The sequence below is a fragment of the Dendroctonus ponderosae genome, unplaced genomic scaffold, assembly GCF_020466585.1.
Source record: "Dendroctonus ponderosae isolate FM_Combo_2020 unplaced genomic scaffold, Dpon_F_20191213v2 Dpon_F_20191213_5, whole genome shotgun sequence".
Classification (NCBI taxonomy): domain Eukaryota; kingdom Metazoa; phylum Arthropoda; class Insecta; order Coleoptera; family Curculionidae; genus Dendroctonus; species Dendroctonus ponderosae.
The window spans coordinates 9,125,436-9,150,153 of NW_026018715.1; the positions used below are offsets into that span (position 1 = coordinate 9,125,436).

At 35.0% G+C, this 24,718-nt stretch overlaps 1 protein-coding gene across 1 annotated transcript in view; it reads right to left on the reverse strand.

Moving 5' to 3' along the window:
- Positions 1–18,896: 18,896 nt before the first annotated feature.
- LOC109535187 (putative aminopeptidase W07G4.4) overlaps positions 18,897–24,718 on the reverse strand; it is a 17,881-nt gene continuing 12,059 nt past the window's right edge. Inside the window, exons 8-10 of the mRNA XM_019901059.2 lie at positions 21,029–21,128; positions 19,251–19,445; positions 18,897–19,193 (exon numbers count right to left, since the gene is read on the reverse strand). Of these exons, the coding sequence (XP_019756618.2) occupies positions 19,024–19,193; positions 19,251–19,445; positions 21,029–21,128 (465 nt within the window). The 3' untranslated portion in view covers positions 18,897–19,023. The remainder of the gene's footprint in view (positions 19,194–19,250; positions 19,446–21,028; positions 21,129–24,718) is intronic.

Sequence of the window (24,718 nt, forward strand, 5' to 3'; positions counted from 1 at the left end):
AAACAAAATAATGAATTGCCCAATCGCATGTTTAGAAAAAGTAATAATATTTAGTGGAAACAATTATACAGAATTATTTGAACATCGCGTCAAATCAGTTAAAACTCCTCAAATGCTTCAATAAAAGGAAAGCAATTTAATTTTTTGCTGATACAAAATTTAGAAAACAAGCAGTTTCTTGGACAGAACTTCAAAAGTTCTAATTAATCTTCAATTTGAAATCATCTCTATTATCTATCTCAAAGGTTGAGTTCAGTTCGAAGTTTGGGGCATTCTACAAGGTGTTTTTTCTTGTAGGTTTTGGTAATTTGTACTTGCCAACTTGTATTTCAAAGAGCCTTGTTTCTAATTGAGTTAGACGCTATTTGGTCTTCATCACTGTTTGATTCATGCTCATTTTACACTTATGGAGTAAACTATCGATCAAAAATAAAGCGACCACAGGAACTTATAATCGAACAAGCAAACATGCAACAACCAAATCAAACCTAAAGCAACAGTAAATATTGGCGGATTTATGTTTATATGTATGAACTTTTTGCCTAATTTTTACCACCCCGTGAATGAAAAATATCTGTATTAAAATTTCTCTGAAAATAAACTAAAAATCAAGATATTTCAGTCAATTAATATCAAGTAAAACTTGTTCAAATTTGTATGTTAATTGATGGGCAAATAAATCTGGTATTAGTTTTGTAACATTTGCGTTAAATCCCCAGCAGCTGTTGTAAATAAATTCCCGAAAGCATCGGCATCTGACTGCTACATTCTTGCTCCAACAATATTCTAATTTTAGCAGGAATAATCGAAAGTTTATAAACACAGAATCAGTCACCTAGGAGGTCATTGCCCAAACACCATTTCTAAGTCCAAAATATTCTTCGTGGTAGAAACCGCATTGATTCTTCTTTGCTGCTTATGCATAGTGGACAAGGTCAATGTATTTTGGCAGGAATTTTTAAAGGTGGGGAACCCATAATAAAAAGTGGCTACTGCCAAATTTGGCGGAGGTTTAAACCTTTCTTGGTTCTGCATAACGATGAGGCCCGGACGTATCTGATGCGTACTTTAAATCCTTAATTGCGCTATACTGCCCAGAGTTTATTACTGATGCTTTTGCCAATGGCATTTGTGAAAAAATCCGAAGAGGATGGCCGCAAAATGATTAAGCAATTTGTTGGCTGCTATCTATCCAAAGAATTCGAAACGTTGTAATTAGGTTCTTCACGAGGAAGTTATGTTCAGAGTTGCAGCAAATGTGCTGATTATGATAATACTTTTCCGATATTATTCTGCATACGTTCGGTTCGGTTCATTTGAGGCACAACTTCAATAATAATTTCCTGCATTGAATAATACCATCCGATCACCGGACAAACAGTTTAAGCGCATTTGAAAACTGGTGTGATATTTAAGGAAGCTTCGAACTCCGTTTGCATATTCATCACAAATCATTTCCCTTCTTCACTTCTCTCTATGCAAACGGAATCAGCAAACTAATGTCACTTACTACATTACCTGGTCTAAAAGCGTCTATAAATTTCCGTATGTATACAACTCCTGCAGACTGTTTATATTGTCGAGAGACTAATGCACTACAGAAAACCACTTCCAACTTGCACTTTCCGTTTAACTTGAAAAGTCAAAAGTTCTGGGTCGAATAGTTTCAAAGGCATTTTCCTTTTTTAAAAACCACTACCAGAAGAGCCATAATGCATGCAAACTGCAAACAGTTTCCTCAACACTTTACACTGCAATTACATGTGTTTACTTATCTTTATGACCACCTGTGAGACTCTTTAATCATACGCCATTTACATGCAAACCTTTTATCTGTGGACGTTTTTGGATATATTTCCTTTAGTAGGCACACTAGCTGGTTTTCGAATGTCGAATTTGAACTCACAACTCATCATTTTGGGTTTCCAATTTTTTTTTCAGTATAAATCGTTGATGGCAACTTGAAAGGCCAAATCGTTCTTACAAAAGCTGATCAAACAAAGTCTTCAAATCGAACGTCAAATTTTCACAAATGTGCAGATTTTAAGGTTTTATAGCGGTACATATAAAAGCCTACAAATGCTAAAAATAAATGAGTATGTTTTCCATCTTTTCCAACACTGTTGTTTTCCTGGCACCGCAGAGGACAACAGCAGGAAAAAATTTGGGTGGATTTTTGACATGATTTCTTATCGCACTTTTAACAGTTCTTTCATGGGTAACAAGTTGCAAATCCAAACTCAATCTAGCCAATATTCCAGCAATATTTGCTTGTAGGTCGGGATTTCAAAGCAAGCAATATAAATTTGCTTTTCGGGTGGTCAGTGTTGCGCGGCTGCAAATCATTTGCACTAAACCGAAAATGTACAGACTCACTTTCTAGAAATGGTGCAGCAAAACTCTTTTCAATACCTTAACCTTAAACTCGGTTAGCTAAGCCACTTCTAAAATTTTTAAAAATTAAAGGCTTGTCGGTAGATTTAAAGAGAAAGGTATTCCAGTCCAGGTAGATTCAATACCCTTCATCCCCAAACATACATCAGTACGAATGGCCTCTGTTTGTGCAAAAGGGTTGTTTTCACCCTTTTCTCTTTTTTGTTACCACCAAAAAAAAAACAACGGATGATAGATAGATTTTAGATGACTTTTGGGACCCTCTTTCCCTTTTCTGCAATTATTTCATGCAATCTGTTAGTGACCAGGTAAAAAGCGAAAACCGCTGCCCATCCCTTCCGTGTTTTACAAACAGGTGCCGAACGCAATATGCAATAAATATCAGGACTTTCTTCGTTATCTACCCCGAATCACATGACTGATTAATATTTGCCTTCTTGGGGTTTGACGGTCGGTTTTTTCTTAACTAATCTTAGCGCCGAAAAATATGTGAAGATCGTAGAAATGAGACAAAGAAACAGGAAAAGCTTAACTATAAAATAGCATGTTGGTTGGTTGGTTAAACAAAAGGATCCATCTAGCTGGGATCTAATATATAATTAATTCTTAGTAGGTATCCTTTTAATGCTTTTGGTTAAAGGACATTTGCTGTGTTCCAGAATATTGCATTGTTTTTACTTATTAATACTTAAATTAACAGTAGAAGTGTTTCGGCTGAAGTAAATATTTTCCAAATTCCAAAGTAAAATTTTCAACCTGCTTATCATTGAAACGACAAAAATAGATTAAATCACTTGAAAATAAAGGCGTAAAGAGGTTTGAGTTAAACGGTCAAGACAATTTTACGATCCAAGTGCCCAGAAAATGACGCAAGATTAGATTTGAAGGCAAGTATTCTGTGAAATGAATAATATAATATTAATAATAAACTCTATTTACATATCTTTTGAAGATTTCTGATGATTTGTGTAAATCGGTTTGAAAACTTGATTATTGGATAATCATTCGCAAATAATTAGGATCTTTGATTTCCAGCTTTGTTAGTACCTTTTCTCGTTTATGTTCCAACACCAAACTGACTATTGGTATTTTGTTTATCCGTTTGCTCCAACATTTCTTTCTGTTTTTTTATTTCCACTCTGTCAAGAAGCGTCTTTATATGGATTGTTCTTATGGTCTTCATTTCCGCAGTTCTCACCATTTGGGTTGTTTTGTTGCAGCTGGCATCGTTTGTTGCTTATTTTAAATATACAATACGTTATCAACGGTTCAACAAACTATCGGGGTTTTGAAAAATTTCGAAGTTAATAAATTCGTAAATTAAAAAATACGATAACATAAAAGCTTATGTTTAATTAAAAATGCAACACATTTTGCAAATACACCACCGATATAAAATAACCACTCCTAGATTCTAGTAGGTAATTATTCATTGCTCTTCATCGTGCAGTGTGGTCGCTTTTGTAGTTGCAATGGAAACTCTAACAGTAAATTGCTAAATAAATCCAGCCGGAAATATTGGCTTGCGACTTCAAATCGTCCAAGAGAGTCAAATGGAGCATTCAAAACCCTGATTAGACCCAGATATTTTACTCAACAAAGTTTTAGTTATTTTAAAATTATTTGCCCCATTCACCATCAGAAATGGCAGTTCCTCTTTCAAATGATCTAGAATCTATTAAAGCGTGCTTACTTACATTAAACTATGCATTATTAAATCAGCTAAAAAGTTGCAAATAAGTTATTAATAAAGTCGTCCAACCTATGCGACTAGCTGAGTCTTGTAGCCAAAAAAATGCAGATCAACGACCATTATTTGTTTAGTTCAATGAACCTGCCTGGTTTGCAATGTTATATGGGCCCTATTGTTACTAAGCGTTTCTATCATATCTGGCTATTATCTATTTAATAACAGATACAGTGTTGGTATTTGCGTGATTTATTAATGCAGAGTGCCGATAGAGTTACATAGATGCTTAATATTATATTATTTTTGCTATAAATGACTTTGGGTTGAAGATGTGCTTTTAACCTTATTCAAGCTCTCACAATGCATTACTTAGAGAATATTACAAAGCTTTCATATTGGTTCAAATCCAGCTAAACTTAGGAAATATTTGGAAACTTTCATGGTGGTTGAGAACTAGAATAGATTCAAATCCAACTCAACCTAGGGAATATATTCAAACCTTTGATTTCTTTTATGGTACTGGTCCAGTAACAATTCAATGCTAAAGGCCACAAGCCCCAGTAGATATCCACCAAGAATGAGCGAGAATAATACTATAGTATTTTCGAAACTCAGTGCGAGTTCAGAAGAAGAACTTCCTGTTTTTGGGGAGATGGGATTTTTCTCAAATTCCATCCACTTGAATGCCAATCCACTGGCCATTGCCTCTTCTATAAGCTTGTTGACTCTGGCGAATCCCCAAAAGCCTTTGGTCATGATGAAAGTAACTGGGTAAGATACGTCTCGTGGTAAGACGCGAATTAGCTGTTGTTGATTGTCCGAAATGTAGTTGTTCCTTATGTAGTTGAGGAAACTGCCCTGGCCTAAGAACGACGCATTATGGTGAACGCCCACCTCCGTCAGGCATCGATGATATTCATTGACTTGACATAGCTTCGCTTCCTTAAGCAATACGTGTGATAAAGTGTTATTGTTTCGAAAAAATCTATCTCCGTTTGGGCTGACATAAGCCGCCAAGTTGTCTTTTATTACATCTTCGAGATTGTCGTATTTTTCCTTGTATCTGGCAGCATTTGTGAATACACTAGTTAAGTAGGTTGTGTAGGCGGCATTGTAGATAAGCGCAAATATTAGCAGCAAAGCGAAAACTAGACGCACACTATGCGATCTTGGCAGCAACTTTATTGGTAGATTATTGGTCACAATAGCGACGTTTTCAAATGCTTTTAAAATTTTCTTATACACTTCCGACTCCTGTTGGTCGCGCTTGGCCAGTATAACGACGAGAGATGTTACAGTGCTGATGAGCAACAAGATCATAATCCAGACTTGAGAGTCAATTATATTTGCCATGTCGATAACTTGGACTACTGGCACATGTAGATGTGGTACTGCCCATGCTATTGACTCAAAGTGGTAGGGATACCCACAGTCAAACATTTTAAACCTAGGCGCTGTTTGGGAGTATCCTCCTATTGCGACATGAGCTCTATTATTAACTAAGTAGGTAAAAGCGCCTGTTGCTGTGTGATTATCAAAAACTGATCCTATTCCTGGCCCTTTGATGAAGTTCAAAGTAATATTCATTAGGGCGAATATGTTTGCTATTACTCCAACCTCCAAGCCATGAGTATTAAACTCCGCCTTAGGCAGATTCCTTCCTTCAACCAAGTCGATCACATATGGAGGAATATCCAGGTATACCACATTTAGTTCGCACGACTTGAAAACCTTTGGTATGTCCACAGTATATCATAGAAGCTTTTTGTCGTATTTTCCTTTTCTGCAGGTGTTGACTTTCGTGGCACTTTTCTCTGGGCTGACTCTGCACGTTTCATTTCGGAAATATTGAAAGCTATATAAATTGATCGTTGCCTCATCGTTAAATTCGGTTACAAGCAAAACCGCATTAATGATTGAGTATTTGTAAATCACTTCGGCCAATTGGTCTGCAACAGTTCGGTCATTTTCGCATTTGCGATCCTTACCCAGTGAGGTTATCACAAAATATGCACGCCGATTAATCATTTGGTTTATCGATAGGAATTCCAGGATAGTGACAAACTTTTCAGGCCTGCAGAATGCCAAAAAGTAGCCTTGAATGGCACTGGCATCCATTGATATTGATCCCATTATGGGATTCACTATCAAGATTGTTCGTTTTTTACATTCGAAAAGCTTTCGAACCACTGAGTCTGCACATAATTGTCTGGAGCACTCAGTTTCGTTTATTGCTAGTTTTGGAAGAACTACCACAATGTTTTTGCTGGACGATAAAAACACTTTTTCATTTGCTGTTATGCAGTTGACAAAATCTATGGCGAGCTCAGAATTGTGCAGTGCCTGCAAGGCAGCAATAACTGCAGTTATCTGGAAGAAGTTGAGAAACAACATGTTGTGAAATGTTTCGAGTCAAGCTGGCTTTTATTTAAGTTCAGCCAGGTTCTTTATTTGCCTGATTTTTCATTATAATTGGCTGAACAGATGCTATTATCATTAGCTTATACGTGTTGGTCTAGTTAATTAACAAAGGCAGCTTTTATTATTAATTTGATTGCGGTAATCAGTCACTTTTATGAGCTGATTTGTGGCATAATTCTACATACAGGAAGGAATGAACGCTGATTGAATATGCAACGTAAAGTTCAGAAAGCTCGCAGTCATTTGAATGCGATAAACTCTAGACTAGAACGGAATCTTGAAAATGTAATAAATTTGTATTTCAAATTTTAAAATTTTTTACGTTTATTTTTATTGCATTATTGATCGATTTCTTAAATCACCCAAGTAAAGCAAGGACTGTTAAACATGGCAGGAAGAATTTCTATAGCGTGCTGTCCAATTTAACCATTTCTTAAGCTGCTTAATGCCGATGGTGCGACAAGTTTTCTATTTGGTCTTGGGCGGATACTTGATTGATGACTAGTGAGGACATTGTTAACTTTGGATTACGATTGTTTTATGTTATAATCGCTCATTATCCCAAATTTCTCAGCTTTGAAAATATCGGTCTCAAAATGGATAATTTCATTCAACTGACTCCTTAAAATTTGCATCTTCCGAACTAAAACAACCAGCAGATTGAAATTGTGCAAAACTTTAGTAGACACTTTACTCTAAAGACCCCTAAAGCTTTATAAAAATCTGCCATAAACTTGAGTTTTGGCAGCTTGGACTTGGAAAGTACTGGTCTCATAATAGAGGCTTTTATGCAATTGCGCTTTCTCCTTATAAAATTCGCACCTTCGAATTTAAAATTGTTACTGCTTCCAAAACTTGCGTATTTTCTAGCGAATAACTGGGTTAAAGATACTGAAACCTTAATAAAAATCGCCAATAATTCTGAATTGCACGAGCTTAGTGCGTGTAAGTAACGTTCTCAAAATGGAATTTTTAACGCAACTGGGCTCTCTCTTTTTAAATTCGTATCTTCCGAACTAAGGCGACTTCCAATATCAGTTTTTGATTATCGTTAAACAATATTCGAGCCTTAAGATGCTAAAAGTTTCGCAAAAATCTTCTCGAATCTTAATTTTGCCGGCCTAGTAAAAGTGGCTCTCACAATTGAAATATTTAGGCAAATGCGCTCTCTTATTTAAAAACGCACATACTCCAAACTAAAGCAAACAGGAATCTGAAACTTTCACGATCTATAGAACATACTTGTCGCGAAGGATGCTAAAAGTTTTGTAGAAATCGGCTGAAATTCTGAGCTCTTCCAGCTCAGTAAATACGGGTGTCAACATGGACGCTTGAACTCAACTGAACTCCTCAAAACTCTTATTTTTGAAACCGAATAAGGCAGAAATTTGAAATTTTCACAAACTTTAGCCGATACCAGAATGCAAAGACACTAAAGATTTTATGAAAGTTGCCGGTATCAAACTGGAATTTTTAACGCAACTGGGCTCTCTTCTTTAAAATTGGGTTGTTTCAAAATAAGGCAAGTAGCAACATGAATGCGGGTTCAGCCATCTTAGTAAATGCCGGTGTGAAAATGAAAACTTTAACGCAAGTGTGTTCGCTCTTTTAAAAAACTCTAATCTTCCAAACTGAACGAGACAGACATTTGATACTTCTACAGGCTTTAATATGACGCTAAAGATACCAAAAATGCCAAGAAAGTCGACCTTATTTTTAAGCCATTCAAACTTCGTCAATTCCGAATTTTTCGCTTTTGTTAGACAATGATTAATTCAAAAATTCTGTAAAAACTCAAAGTAGAGGTTTTAACTCAACTGCGCCCCTAATTTAAAAAATGCAGAATCTTCAATTTTGCCAGCTCAGTAAATTCTGGCCTCTGAAAACCCTGTAATAAAGTAATGAATGGATGTTACTTCTTATTTGAGGCTCAGTTACTATGTTGTATGTATGTGCAAAAAGAATATGAACGAATTTTGTTTGTTACAGTAAATTCGAAAATTATGTGACTGGAAATATATTTAAATTGTTGTTTCGACAATTTGGCCAAACTTCTATAAAAAAAAGTGTTTGACTCCCCTGCTATTGATGGTGAAAGTTCTGAAAAAGTTACGTTTTTTGAAATATCAGGAGAATGGTACGATGGACTGGATGACACCCTGTATATTTTTTGAGAATATTGTTCTAAATAGGGAAGTAATATATTTAGTAAATATTTACTTTATAAATAGAGAAGTAATATATTTAGCAAAGTAGTGCATTTAAAAAGTGGTCTGAAAAACAAATTAAAAAGAGTCTTAAATGTCGCTTAAATCGACAGATGAGTCGAAAAGAACTTAAAAGTTTCAGGATTGTTCAAAAATGCTCCTTCCGGAAATATCCGGTTTTCATTAAACATAAGACGCCTATTGAGCGCTTGATCTGAGTTGTTTATCTTTCCCTGTTTACATTTGTCGGGTTTTTATTTACGGCTGCACACTTTCTCAATAAAAAAATTGTTAATCGGAGTAAAACGATAAAGAAACGACCAAGAAAACAATTATATCATCTAAGAGCGTGTTGATGGGTTTATCTAAAGTGAACTTTTGCTGCAAGTGAATCACAGCTGATACGGAAATGGTTGAGGATGGGGCCCCAGCATGCAGAAACCTGTTAAGATTACAGGATGTCAGGAAAAATATAGACATTTTTCGAAACACTTAGCTTGAACTGGCTTTGAGAACGAACAGATATTTTACGGCTTTTCAAGATTCCAATTTCAATGGAGCTTAGAATTATTTCCTGTTCACTAAACACCTATTTTTTTTTATTTCCAGGTCACACGATGCAGCTTTCGGTAAGTTTGCCTTTACATTTGCCCTGGAAGATGACTTTCCAATATTGTTGACTTGTATTTTATTATATTAGTACATGTAATATTTATGCGACGTGAAAGTATCTGGATTCCGTATTGCGTTATTTCATTTTTTTAATACGAACGTAACAGCAAACATGTAAAACTTTTTTGTGTGTGAATTAAACTTTCCATTCTTAGGTAAGAAAAAGGTAATTTGTTGCATTTATTGGTGTTTTCTTCTGTGAATTACATTCTAAAGTCTTCTATGCTCACTAGGGATTTCTTCCATTTTCGAAAGCAACATTTTGTTACTCGGTTTTTCTACTTTTACAATTTCATTTCATACTGCATTTTCTACTAAATTTCGACATCGATTTTTTTGCTGCCTGATATTTATGATTGTTTATCGGCCTTTGTTGTATTTTAGCTTGAAATCTGTAGTGGTTGATGTATGTAAAACAACCGTAAATTTCGTTTCTCGTCAATTAGCAGCTGATCCATAATAAGTATCTGAACTTTGACTTCATTGACCGCTTTTTTCGATTCACATTTTTCGTAAGCCCGAAAATTTTGCTATGATTACACATAAAACTGTCCTGTTTAGGACCAAAAAAGTCATTAGGTGCCAGTAAAAAGCGGCTTTTTCGACATTTTTTTAAATTTTTCTTGTCAATGTTTGCAGGCTCCATGAGCCCATATGCTACAAGATGGGTACCTTGGAGTCATATGGGGTCAGTTAGTTTGAGCTTTCAGCTAACCACACACCAAATTTGGGTTTTGAATTTAAAGCCGTTAATTCAATCTTCTCACCTAAGCTTGTTCTGTAAACATCTGTAATGGCATTTTTTCTTAAACAATGGACATTACTAAACTATTCGAGTCAACAAAACTAGGGTGCAAAACTGCAAGGTGGAAAACTTCTAATGCACGGTCTACGTAAATCACCCTGTATATACATTATGTATATTGAAATTATTCCTCTTGAAATTAGTAAGCAGGACTGGTATCTAGAAATAAAATAAAAAGTGAGGATTTATTTTTAGAAAAGCTCCAAATCTGTAGCAAAAAATTCGCTGTTTCAGAGGGTTGCCTGCCACACATTTGAAGCCTTTCCAATTTCGTTCCAAGCAAGTACTGCCACGTGTCCAGTGCTTTTGATCTAAATTTTGTAGTTTTGTTGATCTCAATCAAAAGTAATGATCTGTAGGACTTAAGTCTGGATATTTTGGTAAAATACTAATGAACAATAGGTGTAAAATAATGGGGCGCTTATGTTACTTATTCTGGCATATACACGAAATTATTCAAATGGCAAAATGATACTTTAATATGCGGATTATAATCAAAGAATCTTCTTTATCTGTTTCACGCCTGTTTCAGACTACAATCGTACCATTGCTGTTAATTATTGACAGAAAAGCAAAAAATGCAAAATATACTAAAAATAAAGCGAGATGCTAATAAGCACCACAACATGCAGATACGTGTACGCGGTAATAAGGTTGAACGTAATTACACTTCTTGATTTTCCTTACCGCGGATATGCGGTAGTTGATATTATATCCTATTCATTAGAGTCAGTTAAGTAGAATTTGAAATACTGGTTCATGTTCAAACAGGCATTATTCAAATCATTAAGAATGCAGGTCAAATAGCTGGAGTTACTGGTTTCAATCAGATGAAAGTTGCAATTGTAATTAATATGAAGTGAAAGTTTCAGGATCTGGTAGATCATTTTCGTTATTTACATTCAATGTAGCACTTGAGTGTTTCAGATGCACGAAAGATATAAAAAAGCCAACCACTGAAAGTCGGTTGATGTTTTTATAAGCTCAATCCAAACAAGTTCAAAACACCCAGATGCAAATGTTGATATTCCTATTAATAAGCGCAATATTTAGGAGTTCAGGTTATTAAAACTTGTTTAATGATGATTAGTAAAAGCGAAAGTCCGAGGCGATTGGATGAGGAAACGGAATACTAGTTTGAAAGATAAATTCCCATATTTATGCGAAGCAGGTTGTATAAATTATTAATAAATAATGTCGTTGCCGCCGTGTTCGGCATATAGTCAAACAAGCTTTTCGTAAATAAAGTCCATTTATACTGGGTTTTATGGGAGATATGTGAGCTATTTGCCAAATATTTTTTGGCTATGGGAAACATCAGTACATTCACGAAGAGAGTATGAAAGTTGATGTATTGCATTTTTCTTGGGAGGTTGTAGAATTGTTAAAGCAATTGTCAAGGTTTCCTGGTTCTTAAAACCGGTATATTTGCAAAAACCGAAGCTTATATTCGACAAAACTGGAACTTGACCACTCTTAAATGTAACTCAATAAGCTATTTTTGCTAGATAAATTTACAAAGCGTGCATTAAATGTAATTTTTATAAGTACTGTTGTAGCTGAATCAGGAGGCCTGTTCTTCATCTTCAGTAGTTTTGTACTGTTCAGAATTTTTTGGTACTATTTCAAAGTTTGGGTTAGTTTGGGTTAGTATTCGACTTGTATCTGAAACAAACTGAATACTTAGCAGGAAACAAACGATTCTAATATTCAATGAGATCATTGAGTCATTGGTTATAGAAAAAACAATACATAATAGCTGTTCCATTTCCTAGTTCCTTTACAGGCCTCAATTCTGGGTTAGCAAGCGGATCAAGAAAAAATAAATGTGCAATATTTAGTCCGCTGATTCATGATAATGCTGAGATTTCGACGAAACTGTTTTGGAATCTGGCAATTCTAATTCTGCATAGGATTTTCCGTTTTATTTATGTGGGCGATGAATTTTGGTGCCACCTAAATTATTCACTAGAATTCAAAGTGGTGATGCAAGAACATGATTTGCAATATCGAATTTTGTTACTTGAAGCAAATAAAATGTTCAGATCTAACAAATACATGAAATGAAGTAAATGAAATACAGCTCTAATTAATTTTCCTGCCGTTGGTTATTTAACATTAAAACTGCACGAAGTCGGGTATTATGTAAATACGAAGCCCCGTTAAGTTACCCTTTGTTTTGACAACGGTAATATTTCCAATCAATCGACTTAGTAATTTTATAAAATCACGATTTTGAATTTTAATGGTCAATTCTGCAAAGTTACCGATATTTTCCCGAATAATTTATGCGCGCACTACTGTTAACTTCGGACAGACAAATCAAAAAATCTACTAATTATTGACAAACGCACAGTTATGCATAACGCTGATATAATTTATGTAATAATTATTGAAATTACGCGAGCGCATGCTGTAACCAATTAATGATTTTTCTTCTTTTTAAGGTCAAGTTTACTGCATATTCAAATAATTGTTTCTTTTGCTTTGTCCTTCTAGCTGTCAGCCAGCTGTTTACCGATTTATTTGCAATCATAATTATTTGCTTTGATTATCATACTAAGTTGGTAGGATATCGAGAAGTGTCCTATTGTGATGTGCTCTAATCATCGGGTTTATCGTCTGTCTGCTAATTTGTTTTTGGACGTTTCAAACTCTGCATCTCGCAACTTTCAGGCAATCGTTTCGCATTTCCTGCTCGATATCCCATATGGTATTTTTGCAGATTTGCGTAATTCTCTCGTACACTCAAGCCTAACAGACTAGTGCGGAAGTGATAATCTAATGACTTGCACTTTTCAACTAATTTCAAACGTATCCTTTCAATAAGTATTGCTTCATTAAATCTAATTAACTCTTCAGCAACGCAGGCGCCACTCGAAGTCCTTCTGAGGCCGGCCAAATTGCAGCACGGAATTTCATACTCAATAATGCCACCAACCCAAAGCGGCAATCTTTTCCAACTATCTATGGATTACTTAATCAGCCTTGAACCAGTTGATTGAATGTAATTTTTTTAAAGCAGTTTGTCACAGATACAAGCATATTCACTGCTGCCTTGAACTTTTCAAAAAAACTGATTCATGCTGGTGCAGATTTTCATATTTTCCCGTTTATACATTGTGGCGACTGACGTAAATAATATGGGTAAATTTGATGTCCGTAATTTTTTATGAGCAATTTGGTTTGCAAATCTGCTTATCACATCCTAGTTCTATGGGATGTTAGCCTGGTACGGCCGAAATAGATTGTTTTGTTTTTCACTTACTTTAGTTGCAATAAGCACATCCAACTGTCTAGCTAGTTGGAGGAGATAACCTCCGCTTTGCAGGACTGGGTATCTGATTTGTCCCACTAAAGCCGCCTTAAGTGAACGCAAACCGCAGTAAAATCTAATCTGAGCTTATGTATTTTACGTGAGAAATTTTGCATGGTGAAAGTAAACTGAAAAAAAATTACATCTAAAGATCTTCCAGGCACCGTTTGTTATTCTTTGTTGGTTCTTTACAGTCGGGTCAAATACGTGTGCCGAAAGCATAATTTGTAAAACAACAGGCCAGGATTGTGCGAAATTTAGCACAGCAGCTTTAGGCCGACTTGAAAATTTAGTGGGATAATAATGGCAAATGGCCTTTAATTCGGGTTGGGTAGTTCTCTATGATAGCATTAAAACACGTGTTTTATTAGATCCAGCCAATCTTCGAGAAGTTCTAAATTATCTTTATAAAAAAAATGAATTTTGTTGAATTTTTATTAGCATTGAATAAAATCTTGCAGAATCACGAGCAAGCTCTGATTTCATGATTAGTCGCGTTGTGTACTTAATTTTCGTTATATCTGGGACAGTTCGAAAGATCAGCTTAAAGTACTTATATGCATAGCTTCGACAGTTGTTTCACTTGATTTCAATTTTTTTTCAAAAATACCGTTTCATCTAATTGCCTATCTTTGAAGAACTGTAAGTCATAAAGCATTCAAAGAGTTTGAAAATTTAAGTAATTTTTAACGAACTACCAAAAGCAAAATTTCCAAAAACTTTAAGAAAAATCAGTTTCAGAAATCATACTTTTTCTATTTAGCTAATTAAAACATAATATAATTCGATTCACCGAGGAAATGTATAATACAAATTTTGATGAGGCATGAGACCTCAATTTTATGTAAGAATTTGTGTTTTCCCATCAGGGGGCTGTTCATTTGTAACCGGACCATTTAAATTACACAAAGGTTGTCACAATATTGGTGATATATAGTACGAGCGCGACCGGCTGTGAAACATTATATATCTAATTGAAGAAGGTGAGAAAAACTGTTTTTTTTGTGCAGAACTTCTGAACCGTTGATACTATTGAAATAAAGTGTAATCTTTTTTTTCAAGTATTAAAAATATCTACAATACAAGACAAGCTAAATTAAAATCCGTTCATATGTTTACTTTATTACGATAATACGAAAAAAACCTCTCAAAAACTGATTTAGAATCTGGCAAGAGCCTTTTTTAATAATAAATAGGAATGAACAAAAAGTTATGAATTTTTTAAGCTAAAATTTATACCATTTAAAAAGTATTTAAAATAAATATAAAAAAAATAAAATAAAAATAAAATTTAAAAAAGCTCGAAAATCGCCGGTTTTCATCATTTTTTGAATAATCATGAACGGATTTCAATATCTTTTGTTTATCTCATATTATAGGTATTTTAATACTTGAAAAAAGTATTAAACTTTTTTAAAAGCGTCAATGGTTCCTTAAAGTGTGTTGAACGTTTTATTAGACTTAGCCAGTTAGACTATCTATTAGTTTCGTTAGTGCTGACCAATGAGTAAGCCTGGGTGAGGAAGGATATTGTTTGCCTGAGAATAATGAATGAAAAAAAATGATCCACGGTAAGTAAGGAAGGTAAGTTTTGGGTAGTTTGGAAGAAACTGGTTCTATGGTATGGCCTTATCTATCTTTAATGTGTTTAAATTTCGTTATTCATTAAGCCGTTTTTGCTTAAGGTGGGTGTTCTCAAGGGGTCTAAAGTAATGTGCAAAAAACGGTTTTTCGCACTTTCTTTTGTCCCAATATTCTGACATCCTTACAAACAACTTCCAATATTCCTTTACCTTCTATTATTGTTTTTATCTATTTAGTGCCTCTAAGAAGTCTAATCGGACTGAACTTCAAAGCGAGAACGAACACAAGTTAAATTATTGGCCCTTTAGTTCGAAGAGCCATGTTGTTTACCCCAAAACAACAGAAAGCGGGCGGTTCCACCTGTAAGCCCTAAATCTTATTGAATACTGTGGACCTTCTTCACTAATTTCCAGAACGAGAATATATAATTTTCAGGTGCCTTAACAGCCACTGTGGTCATTCTTTAATTGTCCAAACACTATTATGAACCTGACAAATTTCGCATTCCTCGGAACCTGTCCCTAATTGACGTTGAAGGTGAATTAAGAAATAAAATTCGGCATAAGAAAGGTTTTCACTACAAGGGATGGCCATGAGAGACACAACGGGAAGTGACACTTTGCAAAAACAGAATTCTTTATTGCGAAATTGACTGGTTTCGAAGAACTAGATTCGGCCCTGGAAATATTGCAACAAATTGACCAGCAGGAGACAATGTCAGGGCTACGTGCCGCAGGAGTGTAAAATGCATGCAGAAGCATGGCAGTGGTTTAAGTGGCAAAGCGACCAGGAAATATTTTGAATGGGCTTGACGATGATCCAATAAGAACAAAACCGATTCGGTTTACGCTTCTAGAAGTGGTATTGGGGTCAATCAGAAAACGGTATATTACATAAGCGGACACGCAACTTAAACAGTGTAACTGACAAATGGTCATTTTACGGAAAGGCCGCGTCTTGCAAGTGGCTCAGAAATTGGGTCAATAATCCGTTAGCAATGCGTGGATTGTTAAAGGGTTCACGGACGATGATGATTCATAGAAGCAGAATCTCAGCCCAAATTCAGTCAACTTTTGAGCATAAAACAACACGTATTAATAAAATAGTCAATGTTTCGTTTGCATGTGTGCCAGCCATCCTCAAAGGTCATGTGACTGCAGATGTTATGTCGCTGAAGAGTTACTAAATGAAGCAACATTAAAGCTTAAGGAGGAAGTACCGAATTGCTTCAAAAAAAACTCTAGATGGTTTGAAAGACGCTTTGGAGGTATTGAGCTATTTCTGAATGTTTCAAGCAGCTATTGAGAAGGTAGTCGAAAGGATCTTACAAATCTAATTAATTTTAAAGCAGTTTTTATGCTCAAACTTGTTATAGCTCTATTAGCGGCAATTCTGTACTCGGAAGGATTTACTGTCTAAATATCAAAGGAGAAAATTTATCGTGTGTTTTTAATAAGATAACCTGCAGTTTGGCCTTCTCCATATTTATATAAATGTATCATTTTGAAGCAAATTCAACAGGAAACCTTGATTTCCGTGAATATATTCCAGAGCAACGTTATTTAATTAACGTTAAATCGTGTTCTTACAATTTGATCAAATTATAGGTAGTCCTCATTGCCATTCGTCTTTAACCGATTTATTCTTTAATCTACAACAGCTTAAGTCTTGTTAGTCTTATTGGGTATTTCGTCTTTTGCCGCAAATCTTCATTTAATTTAACCTGATTTCTTGCTGACAAACCAACCGAATTAGAATAAAAAATGCTCCATTTAGATAGCATTATTTTTCCAATCAACCGTTTTTAAATCAAACGTTTCCTCACGCTGAAAAATATGTCGGTGGATACAGGGAAACTCGCTGATCATTTTTATTTTGTTTATAGTTGTGATCCTTTGCATTTCCTTTCATTTTATTTGTGCTGTTCAGTGAATTGTTTCGATTACTTATTTGGCTAGGGTTTGTGTAACTGGGATTAGTTACTTGCTTTTTTGTCATGGCGCCTATTTGCAATTGTTAGTAGTTTCGAATTTCCTTTTTTGTTTTAACACATTGCATTTTTGTTGTTTTCTTTTATATCTTCTGTAGCCTATTGCTTATCTTAAACTAATTCACTTACTATTGAAATTAATAATGTTGGTTGCATGCTTTGTTGAATACTTTAGCATTCAATTAGGTAGTAAGAGCGATTTGTTTGGATCTAGTCCTTTGGTATTTTCATTGCATTGAGAATTCATTTACTAGAAAATTCCTATGGATGTTTGCTGCCATTTCTCAACATTCCTCTTGCTGACATACCATGGTTTTCCTGTAGCCTCTTCTTCATTTTCTTAGAATTTCTTTATTTTATTATCACTCACCTCTAGTTGTACGGTTGAGTTAACATTCCTGATTCCTAATCGTAATCAATTGAGAATTTTTTGTGCTTTTCTTTGTTTCTCCAATAAAATTCAGATTATTTTTTACATATATTATCATTAAACCCTTTGACCAATACAGAATCTGAAATTAAAATTACCAATATTCTGTAAAGAAGTACCTAAATATCGCCCAATTATTTTCAAGCAAGAAAACTTTTTCAAGCTATATTCATATTTGATTTATAGCGTTTAGCAACAAAAAGTTTGCAAAAATTTACGTCTTTCGATTTCTTCAGAGTGTTGAAGCAGTGGCTAACCCAATTTTCAAAAAATGCTTCTACCAGCCAGGATACGCGTCGCTAATTTATTTCGCTCACATTGAAATTCCACAACAAAAGTGTATATTTATTCTAGGACACTACTTTCCTAGCAACAAAGTGCACGTTGCATATAAAGCTTGACCGTTTATTGGCAGTGTGGCACTATGTAATATTAATTCTAGGATTAGAGGATGCACGTACTGGTTTATTATTAGATGTAGGCGCTTCTTCAGATCCTAATAGCTTACATATGTGTTATTACTAGACAACTTCATGGGTTTTTTTTATTGGCATTTGCTGCAAAATGCAGAACTGCAGAGTCACGACTTACAACATGTAATTTCATTAAGCTTCTTCTTGCAAGCTGTACAACCACAAGTCAGCTAAGATGCTGCCGTTTTGTCTACAGCGCTAAAAATCGGTGATGAAAAATTGCTTTTAATCGGTTGAGTTTTATAATAACTGGAGTTGTTTTTACGCATAGATTTGCAATAACCACTATGACTAAAGCAGCTAAACATGCACATTTATTTTACGTTTGCAAATATTCGCCAGATTTTTCAATACATACCTTGGTGTCTGCCTAGAAATTGTTGTATTCGCCACTGAAGCCAAATCTCATCCTAATTTCTTCAAATTCACTGTTTATGACCGGAAACCAGGCGGAAATGCGTATTTACAGATTCAATATTAATGGCTTCAGGATCGTTTCATGGAGCCTTTTTAGCTTGATGGATTTCCGGAAGCAAAAATCTTGAAGATTTAACTAAGATTTTAATTAACTGAAGAGCAAAAAGTTACCAAAAAACGTCAAGAGGAACTAGAAAAGCCTTTGAAACTCTTTTGAGAGTATTAGGAAATTTTCCTCTTACCCAAAAAAACTTTCAAACGAAGTTATTTTAATTTGCTGGAATGAAGTATTCTCAATTTCGTACTGCGATTTTGCAAATTTGTGCTTATTTTCAATTGAAATCTTTTAAAAATAGTAGACGCCATTTCATGTTTTAATTTCACTTCCATTTCATTACGAAAATGTAAGTGTTGTTTTCAGAGACAAAATATGTTGTTTAAGTCACATGGGAAACCTCTAAAGTTGGTACGTTTCATCAACAGTGGAAGCGTTAAAGGAAGTTAAAATGCACCCATTTTTATTACAAACTATACTATTATAGTAAATTATAAGAAATTTGGTCACTTTCACCTAAATATAAGTGATCATCATCACATCACCGTCTGGTTGGGATAAATAAGTTTTTATTTTAAAATATAGTGCTGGGCCAAGGCAGTAATACTTGCTCCAGTAGGATGAGCTGGAAAATCTCCTGAAGAACCCGCAATATCAAAGTGGCTGTATTTTATCGGTTTATCGCTCCCTGATCCATACTTATCCAGACCAGAAGCCAAAAGCAGAAATGCTACTGGTCCTAATCAATAATCTAAATTAATTTCAACTCTTAAAGCTGATTGTTGTAGGTACATACCCTGGTGACCTCGCATTGACTGAGTGGAGGGTTTGTTCTGCCCTTGAACCACATCATCTCCTTCAATCACTCCGCGATGTTCCGTAATATCGACGTTTTTAAGAGTGGATACTTCAAAGGGATCGCCTATCACCTCAGATGTCTGCTGCAATTTCCTGGAGTGTCCAGCTTTGTATGCTGGTCCATTGTCCACAACTAAACGCGAATTAATAGTGGTCTTTAAATGTACGGAACCAATTGAATGCTTTCGGAATAATAGTTATTCGCTTTACAGAGAATTTATTAACAGAAACATCTTTGTGATTATATCCCATAATTTCTGGCTTCGTAAATTAATGCATTTAGGACATCAGCATAACTGTACATTTTAGGTGTGCAACATCATTAAGATTGCCGGAAAATGAAAAAGCAATCTTTATATGGGTATTATTTGAGTGAGAACACTCCTTCGCATTAACGGGTCGAATAACTGTGAATCTTTCTCCAAAGTCAATTTCTCGACCATCTCAGCCAAAAATTGTAATCACGAATCTCGTTTTTATAATGGCCAACAATGAGTGTTTGTGCGATTACAGTGGCGGCGAAATAATTTTGCCAGCTTATTGCTTGCTGATTTCTTCATAAAGCGTTAATCTGCCTATTTATTATCCACATGCAAATAACAGCTCAAGTGAAATAATCGTGTAAGTTAAAACAAGCTAATAAGTTAGCACCTTGTAAAGCAGAATCTGCTTCTTTGTATTATTGAAATATGCCCATTCTCAGTCATTAAAGGTTTTATAATCTTTTCAGCTCCAATTAAAACTAGTTTTCTGTTGGAAGATTATTACATTAACACATTAGGACTGGCGGCTGGTTGAAAATTAAATATACCCCATTTGGATAAAGCGTTTTATAAACTAAGCTCTGGTTCATTTTATAACATTATTAATAAAATTGCTCACAGCAAGCGCGGTCATTTCCAGTTGTTAATGGCCAGCTCAACAACCCGTAGCTGGTTAAAACAGAAAACAGATCAATTCTCTTCGCCTCTCAGAAAGCTAACTTAGTTCCCGATAAATCATTGCAGGCATGCATTTTTCAGCAGTTTTCAGCCAATTGCGGTCATTTTCTCTTCCTAATCCATAACTCTTCTATTACTATTAACAATAAAATGAATCACGTGGCGTTTATTTCTTGGGTTGAACGCTTTGACCGACTTATTGCAGAAAAGGCACCATATATTCTGCTAGTTCCGCATGCAAACTTGACACTTTCCAAGTTGATGCCTATTTTACATACTGGATAATCGTGCAGGGAGTAATTGATCATCATGACTTTAACTTTACAGAATAAGTGTCAGTATTGAATGTCTTAAATCAATTAAATAAATTTGTCGACCAAATCAGTCCTTGGTCAATAGCCACGCCGTTTTTCAAGTAAGTAAATTTGTACCACAAAATTGTTGCAGTATTTGAGTGAACCAGTAAATGAAACATGGTTCCGTTTGCTGCAAGAACAAGAAACTACAGGAACTGTTACTGTAAAAATGGCAACTTTTTCCATGTGATTTTAATGGAAACAAAAAAGAACACGATTAGCCGTTATCTAAACCCATTTGCAGGAAAACCCACAGTGTTATTTTATCGTGTTGCGAAGCAATTATTCAGTTGGAAATGGGGACAGCTAGCGGTCTTGCATGCTGAAGATTATTTTTAGTGAAGACATAGGTCACATCGTTTAAACAGTTATCGATTTAAAAACGTTAAAAATACCACAGTTCACGAGATTTTTCTTACCTATAGAATATCCAATTCCAACTGTTAAGACGGCATGTCCAGTCAGAGTAGCTATCGTATATAAGTGCGGGTTGATTGCATTTAGTGCTTCTTCCTTAAACTGCAACAAACCACAAAAATGTTGTAATTAAACTCTCGGTTAAACTTAATAACATCGAGTCTTTTTACTTTAAGTCATTTATTTTAGCGTCTATTTCTTTGAGCATTGGCGACATTATTTGTATTTATTTCTGTGTCTTTCTCTTGCATTATTTTCACTTTTTCAGCAATTATGATTTCAAAATTTACTTGGTTCAAGAATTTGCTAGGCTTTATTAATGTTTGGCCTAAAAATACGGCCCGTTGCAGAATTTTGTAACTTATTAGGGTTCACAATTGCTCGCAGTTCATCAGGGTTGAATACATCAAAAGTACAAGAAATATTTCACTTTGGAATAATGTGAATAATGTGGAGAAATATATCGAGACTGGAAATATAGGCTTTAACATTTTTTTTTAATGGTTGCTGGCTGTGGATTTTTAAACAACTTATTTCAGCTTCGTTCTTCTTAAAAATTAAAGATTCAAAAAACAGTTAATGGATGTTTTCATATAAAAAAAAGATATACGACTCTTTCTTCATCAAATAAAAATCACTTCTGGATTCCGCATTCAATTAAAAAAAAAGTATCAGTTCAAGTTCTCTGTACAACTCAGCGTTTTCAAATAAAACATAAAAAATAATCTCTCATGAATCTGTGATGTTCCTCATTAACGAAATGTTATGTCTATGTGAATTGCTCGAAATGTAGTACAACCATCTTATAATATACATATATAATATAATACCCATCATATAATAACAAATATTTTCATTTTTTTCTGCCTATATCAATGTGAATATGCTAAGAGTTAACTCAACGCAATTGCACCTGTACGAGAATTATTCTCTCTAAGAGAATTTACTAATTATCCGCAGCTTTGAAATGGGCAGTTTGGACTAGTAACCTGGCCATCCAGATCACCGCACCTTAACCCACTGGACTTTTACGTTTGAGGACAAGGAACAAAGTTTCTTTTGCTACAGTGTTAACCAGCAATAATTTAGTTTTACGAATTCAGCAAGCCATAAAGCAGTAAAATCCCAATCAAATACCAGCTGCAATAAATTCATTAGTTAGACAATGTCGAAAAAGTATGGAAGTGGGTGGACTACATTGCAATTAATTTATTTATTATTATTGTGTCGCATGTTGCAGTGTGATTAAATAGCTATCAGCTATTTTTATTTTTTACTTAAAAACGCTGAGTTATACAGTGAAATAGAACTTTTTCCTTTACAAGTGTTTCCTTTAAAAACATTCATTAAAGTGTTAATAAGAACGTCACTGACAAAACCAAAAAAACTGTTTTATTGAAAAATATGCTCTTTTGTTTGCATTTATCGCCTGCAACTTTTCGTTCCCAAAATAAATAAATTAATTTAAGCGTTTCTGGAATATGGCTTCTGAAACAAGTTCATCTTGTTTTTCGATTCTCGCTGAAATTTCCTTTCTGGAAACTGGACCACCCTGTATACACTAATTTTGCTGAATCTGAATGAACTTTTGAAATTAATTAATGTTTCATTAAGTACTTCAGACAAGATCAGTCGACAAAAACCACGAAACTTAAAGAACACCGCTTTAATCAAGCGTTTGTCCAAGCCAGAAATGTGTAGGTATATTTTAGCTTTTAAATTTAAATTAATAAATGAATGCTACAAGTTGCCGATACTCAGGCCAACAGACGCAAAAAAAATCGTCGAAAAAACGGGTGCCTAAAAAACCACCCCTTAAACTTTTTCATTTTACCCCTAACAGGTACACGTTTTTATTAACCCTGCAAGGTACACTTGCTGAAGGAAAACTTGTTTTTTAACAGTTTTTTAAGGCAATGATATCAAGAAGGTAAACAATAAGGAGAACTAAATTTGTACAAAACTTCATTTGGATTGCAGAACCGGCAACATTAAAAACAATTAGCATCACATCAATTAATTAGCAAGTTAGTAAAATTTCACTTTCAAGTTTTCCAACTCTCAGAATTGCTGATTAAACAACAAATTCGCTCCTTCCTTTAACGGCCATATTAGGAAACATTATGTGCGGCTCATCAATTTCTCTAAGGGAAGATGGGAGCTTAAGAAAGGGGTTTAGGTTGTTTAATATTGGTTCGAAAGAGCTGCGGCCGAAAGAACCATAGATTAACTAAGTAGAAAAGAACCGTCAGGCGCTCACGTGCTGGGAGGGTGCCAGAAAAGGGTTAGCGACGTGAAATTTTAACTGTTGAGGAGCAAAAACTGGCGACATGTGGGCGATGCAGCAAAAACCATAAGATGTAATTACATATGAATAGTTTATCAACCCTTTGAGGGGAGCTCAATTGCTTTTTTGCTACTTTAGGGCATAGGGTGTAATTAAAAGCGGGCACATTTGCCGAAGTCGGTTGTAATAGCTTGTCGTCGATAACGTTTAAATACGTTTTTTAGTTGCTTCTAACATCCTTGCTGCATCCGTGCTTTTTCCGGAAGAAAACGAAGAAAATCTTCTGAATGAACAAAAGACTCCGAGACGTAATGCGGAAGACAAAATAGCGCACCTTCAGCAACAAAGAAGCGAAAAGGTGTTTTTTGGATGCGCCAAAACCCTTCCTCATCATCTGCCGAAAGGGTCGAAGGTAATGTGATTTTTTTAAAAGGTGCAGCCTTACCACATGACGCTAACATGAGTGGTACCGTTATGTACGCATAGCGAAACGTGGAAACGGGTGCAAATAGTTATCTTAGGCGGGTGCCGCGTGCCAGACGTGTGCAAGGGATGCCTTTCAGGGAGCAGATGGTTGAGCGACTGATTAATGTAGGAAGTCACTTAAAAAGCTTCACCTGTAGTTGGAGAATGGATTGATTGTGGAGGTTTTAAAGATTGTGCAAATTTTAATTGGGGTGGGTTTACGTTGGCGGGGTTTTACACGCGTTTGTAATCTTGTTCCATGGAGGAACCAGATATTGAAAAAATCTAATGCTTAATCGAACGAAGATATAATTAGATAAATTGGACGTTCTTCGAATCAATTAGTTTCAGAATTATTTTTGAATGCACCTAACGAATGATGTTTGACAAATATACCTACACCTTGATAGTTAAATCGGTTTATAATTGTTTTTAAACATAAATATTTGCTGTGGTTCGGGGTGAATCACATTAGAATATTTCCTAGAGAATTAGAATGCAATTAGAGAAGTTCCTAATGAATGTCATACGAAGAAAAATAAATAATTAAATGCATGAAACAAATTCAAATTAGGCCTCCGTTTCTTTGCCCTGTTGTATTTTTCAAATGAAGTAAAATTTTATTTTCTTCTCGTGTAACCATTCATTGAAACTGTAAGTGGTTGAATTTTTGAAAAGTTTAAAATCTCGCCAGAATTCAACAGAATATTTAATAATAGTTCTATCTTAGGATCTGATACAGGAGCGGATCCACCTTTAGGGTCAGGGGGAGGGGGGTATGTAGAAAAAATACAGTCTTCTGTTGTTTATGAACATAGAAAAATGATCGTCGTTTTGTGCAAGGATGGCGCAAGATTATTGCAAAATTTCATGTTTTCCGTTCCGTTTTGCATGTTTCTCGGAAGCAAAATGAGCAAGAACGCTCGTTTTTACATCATTT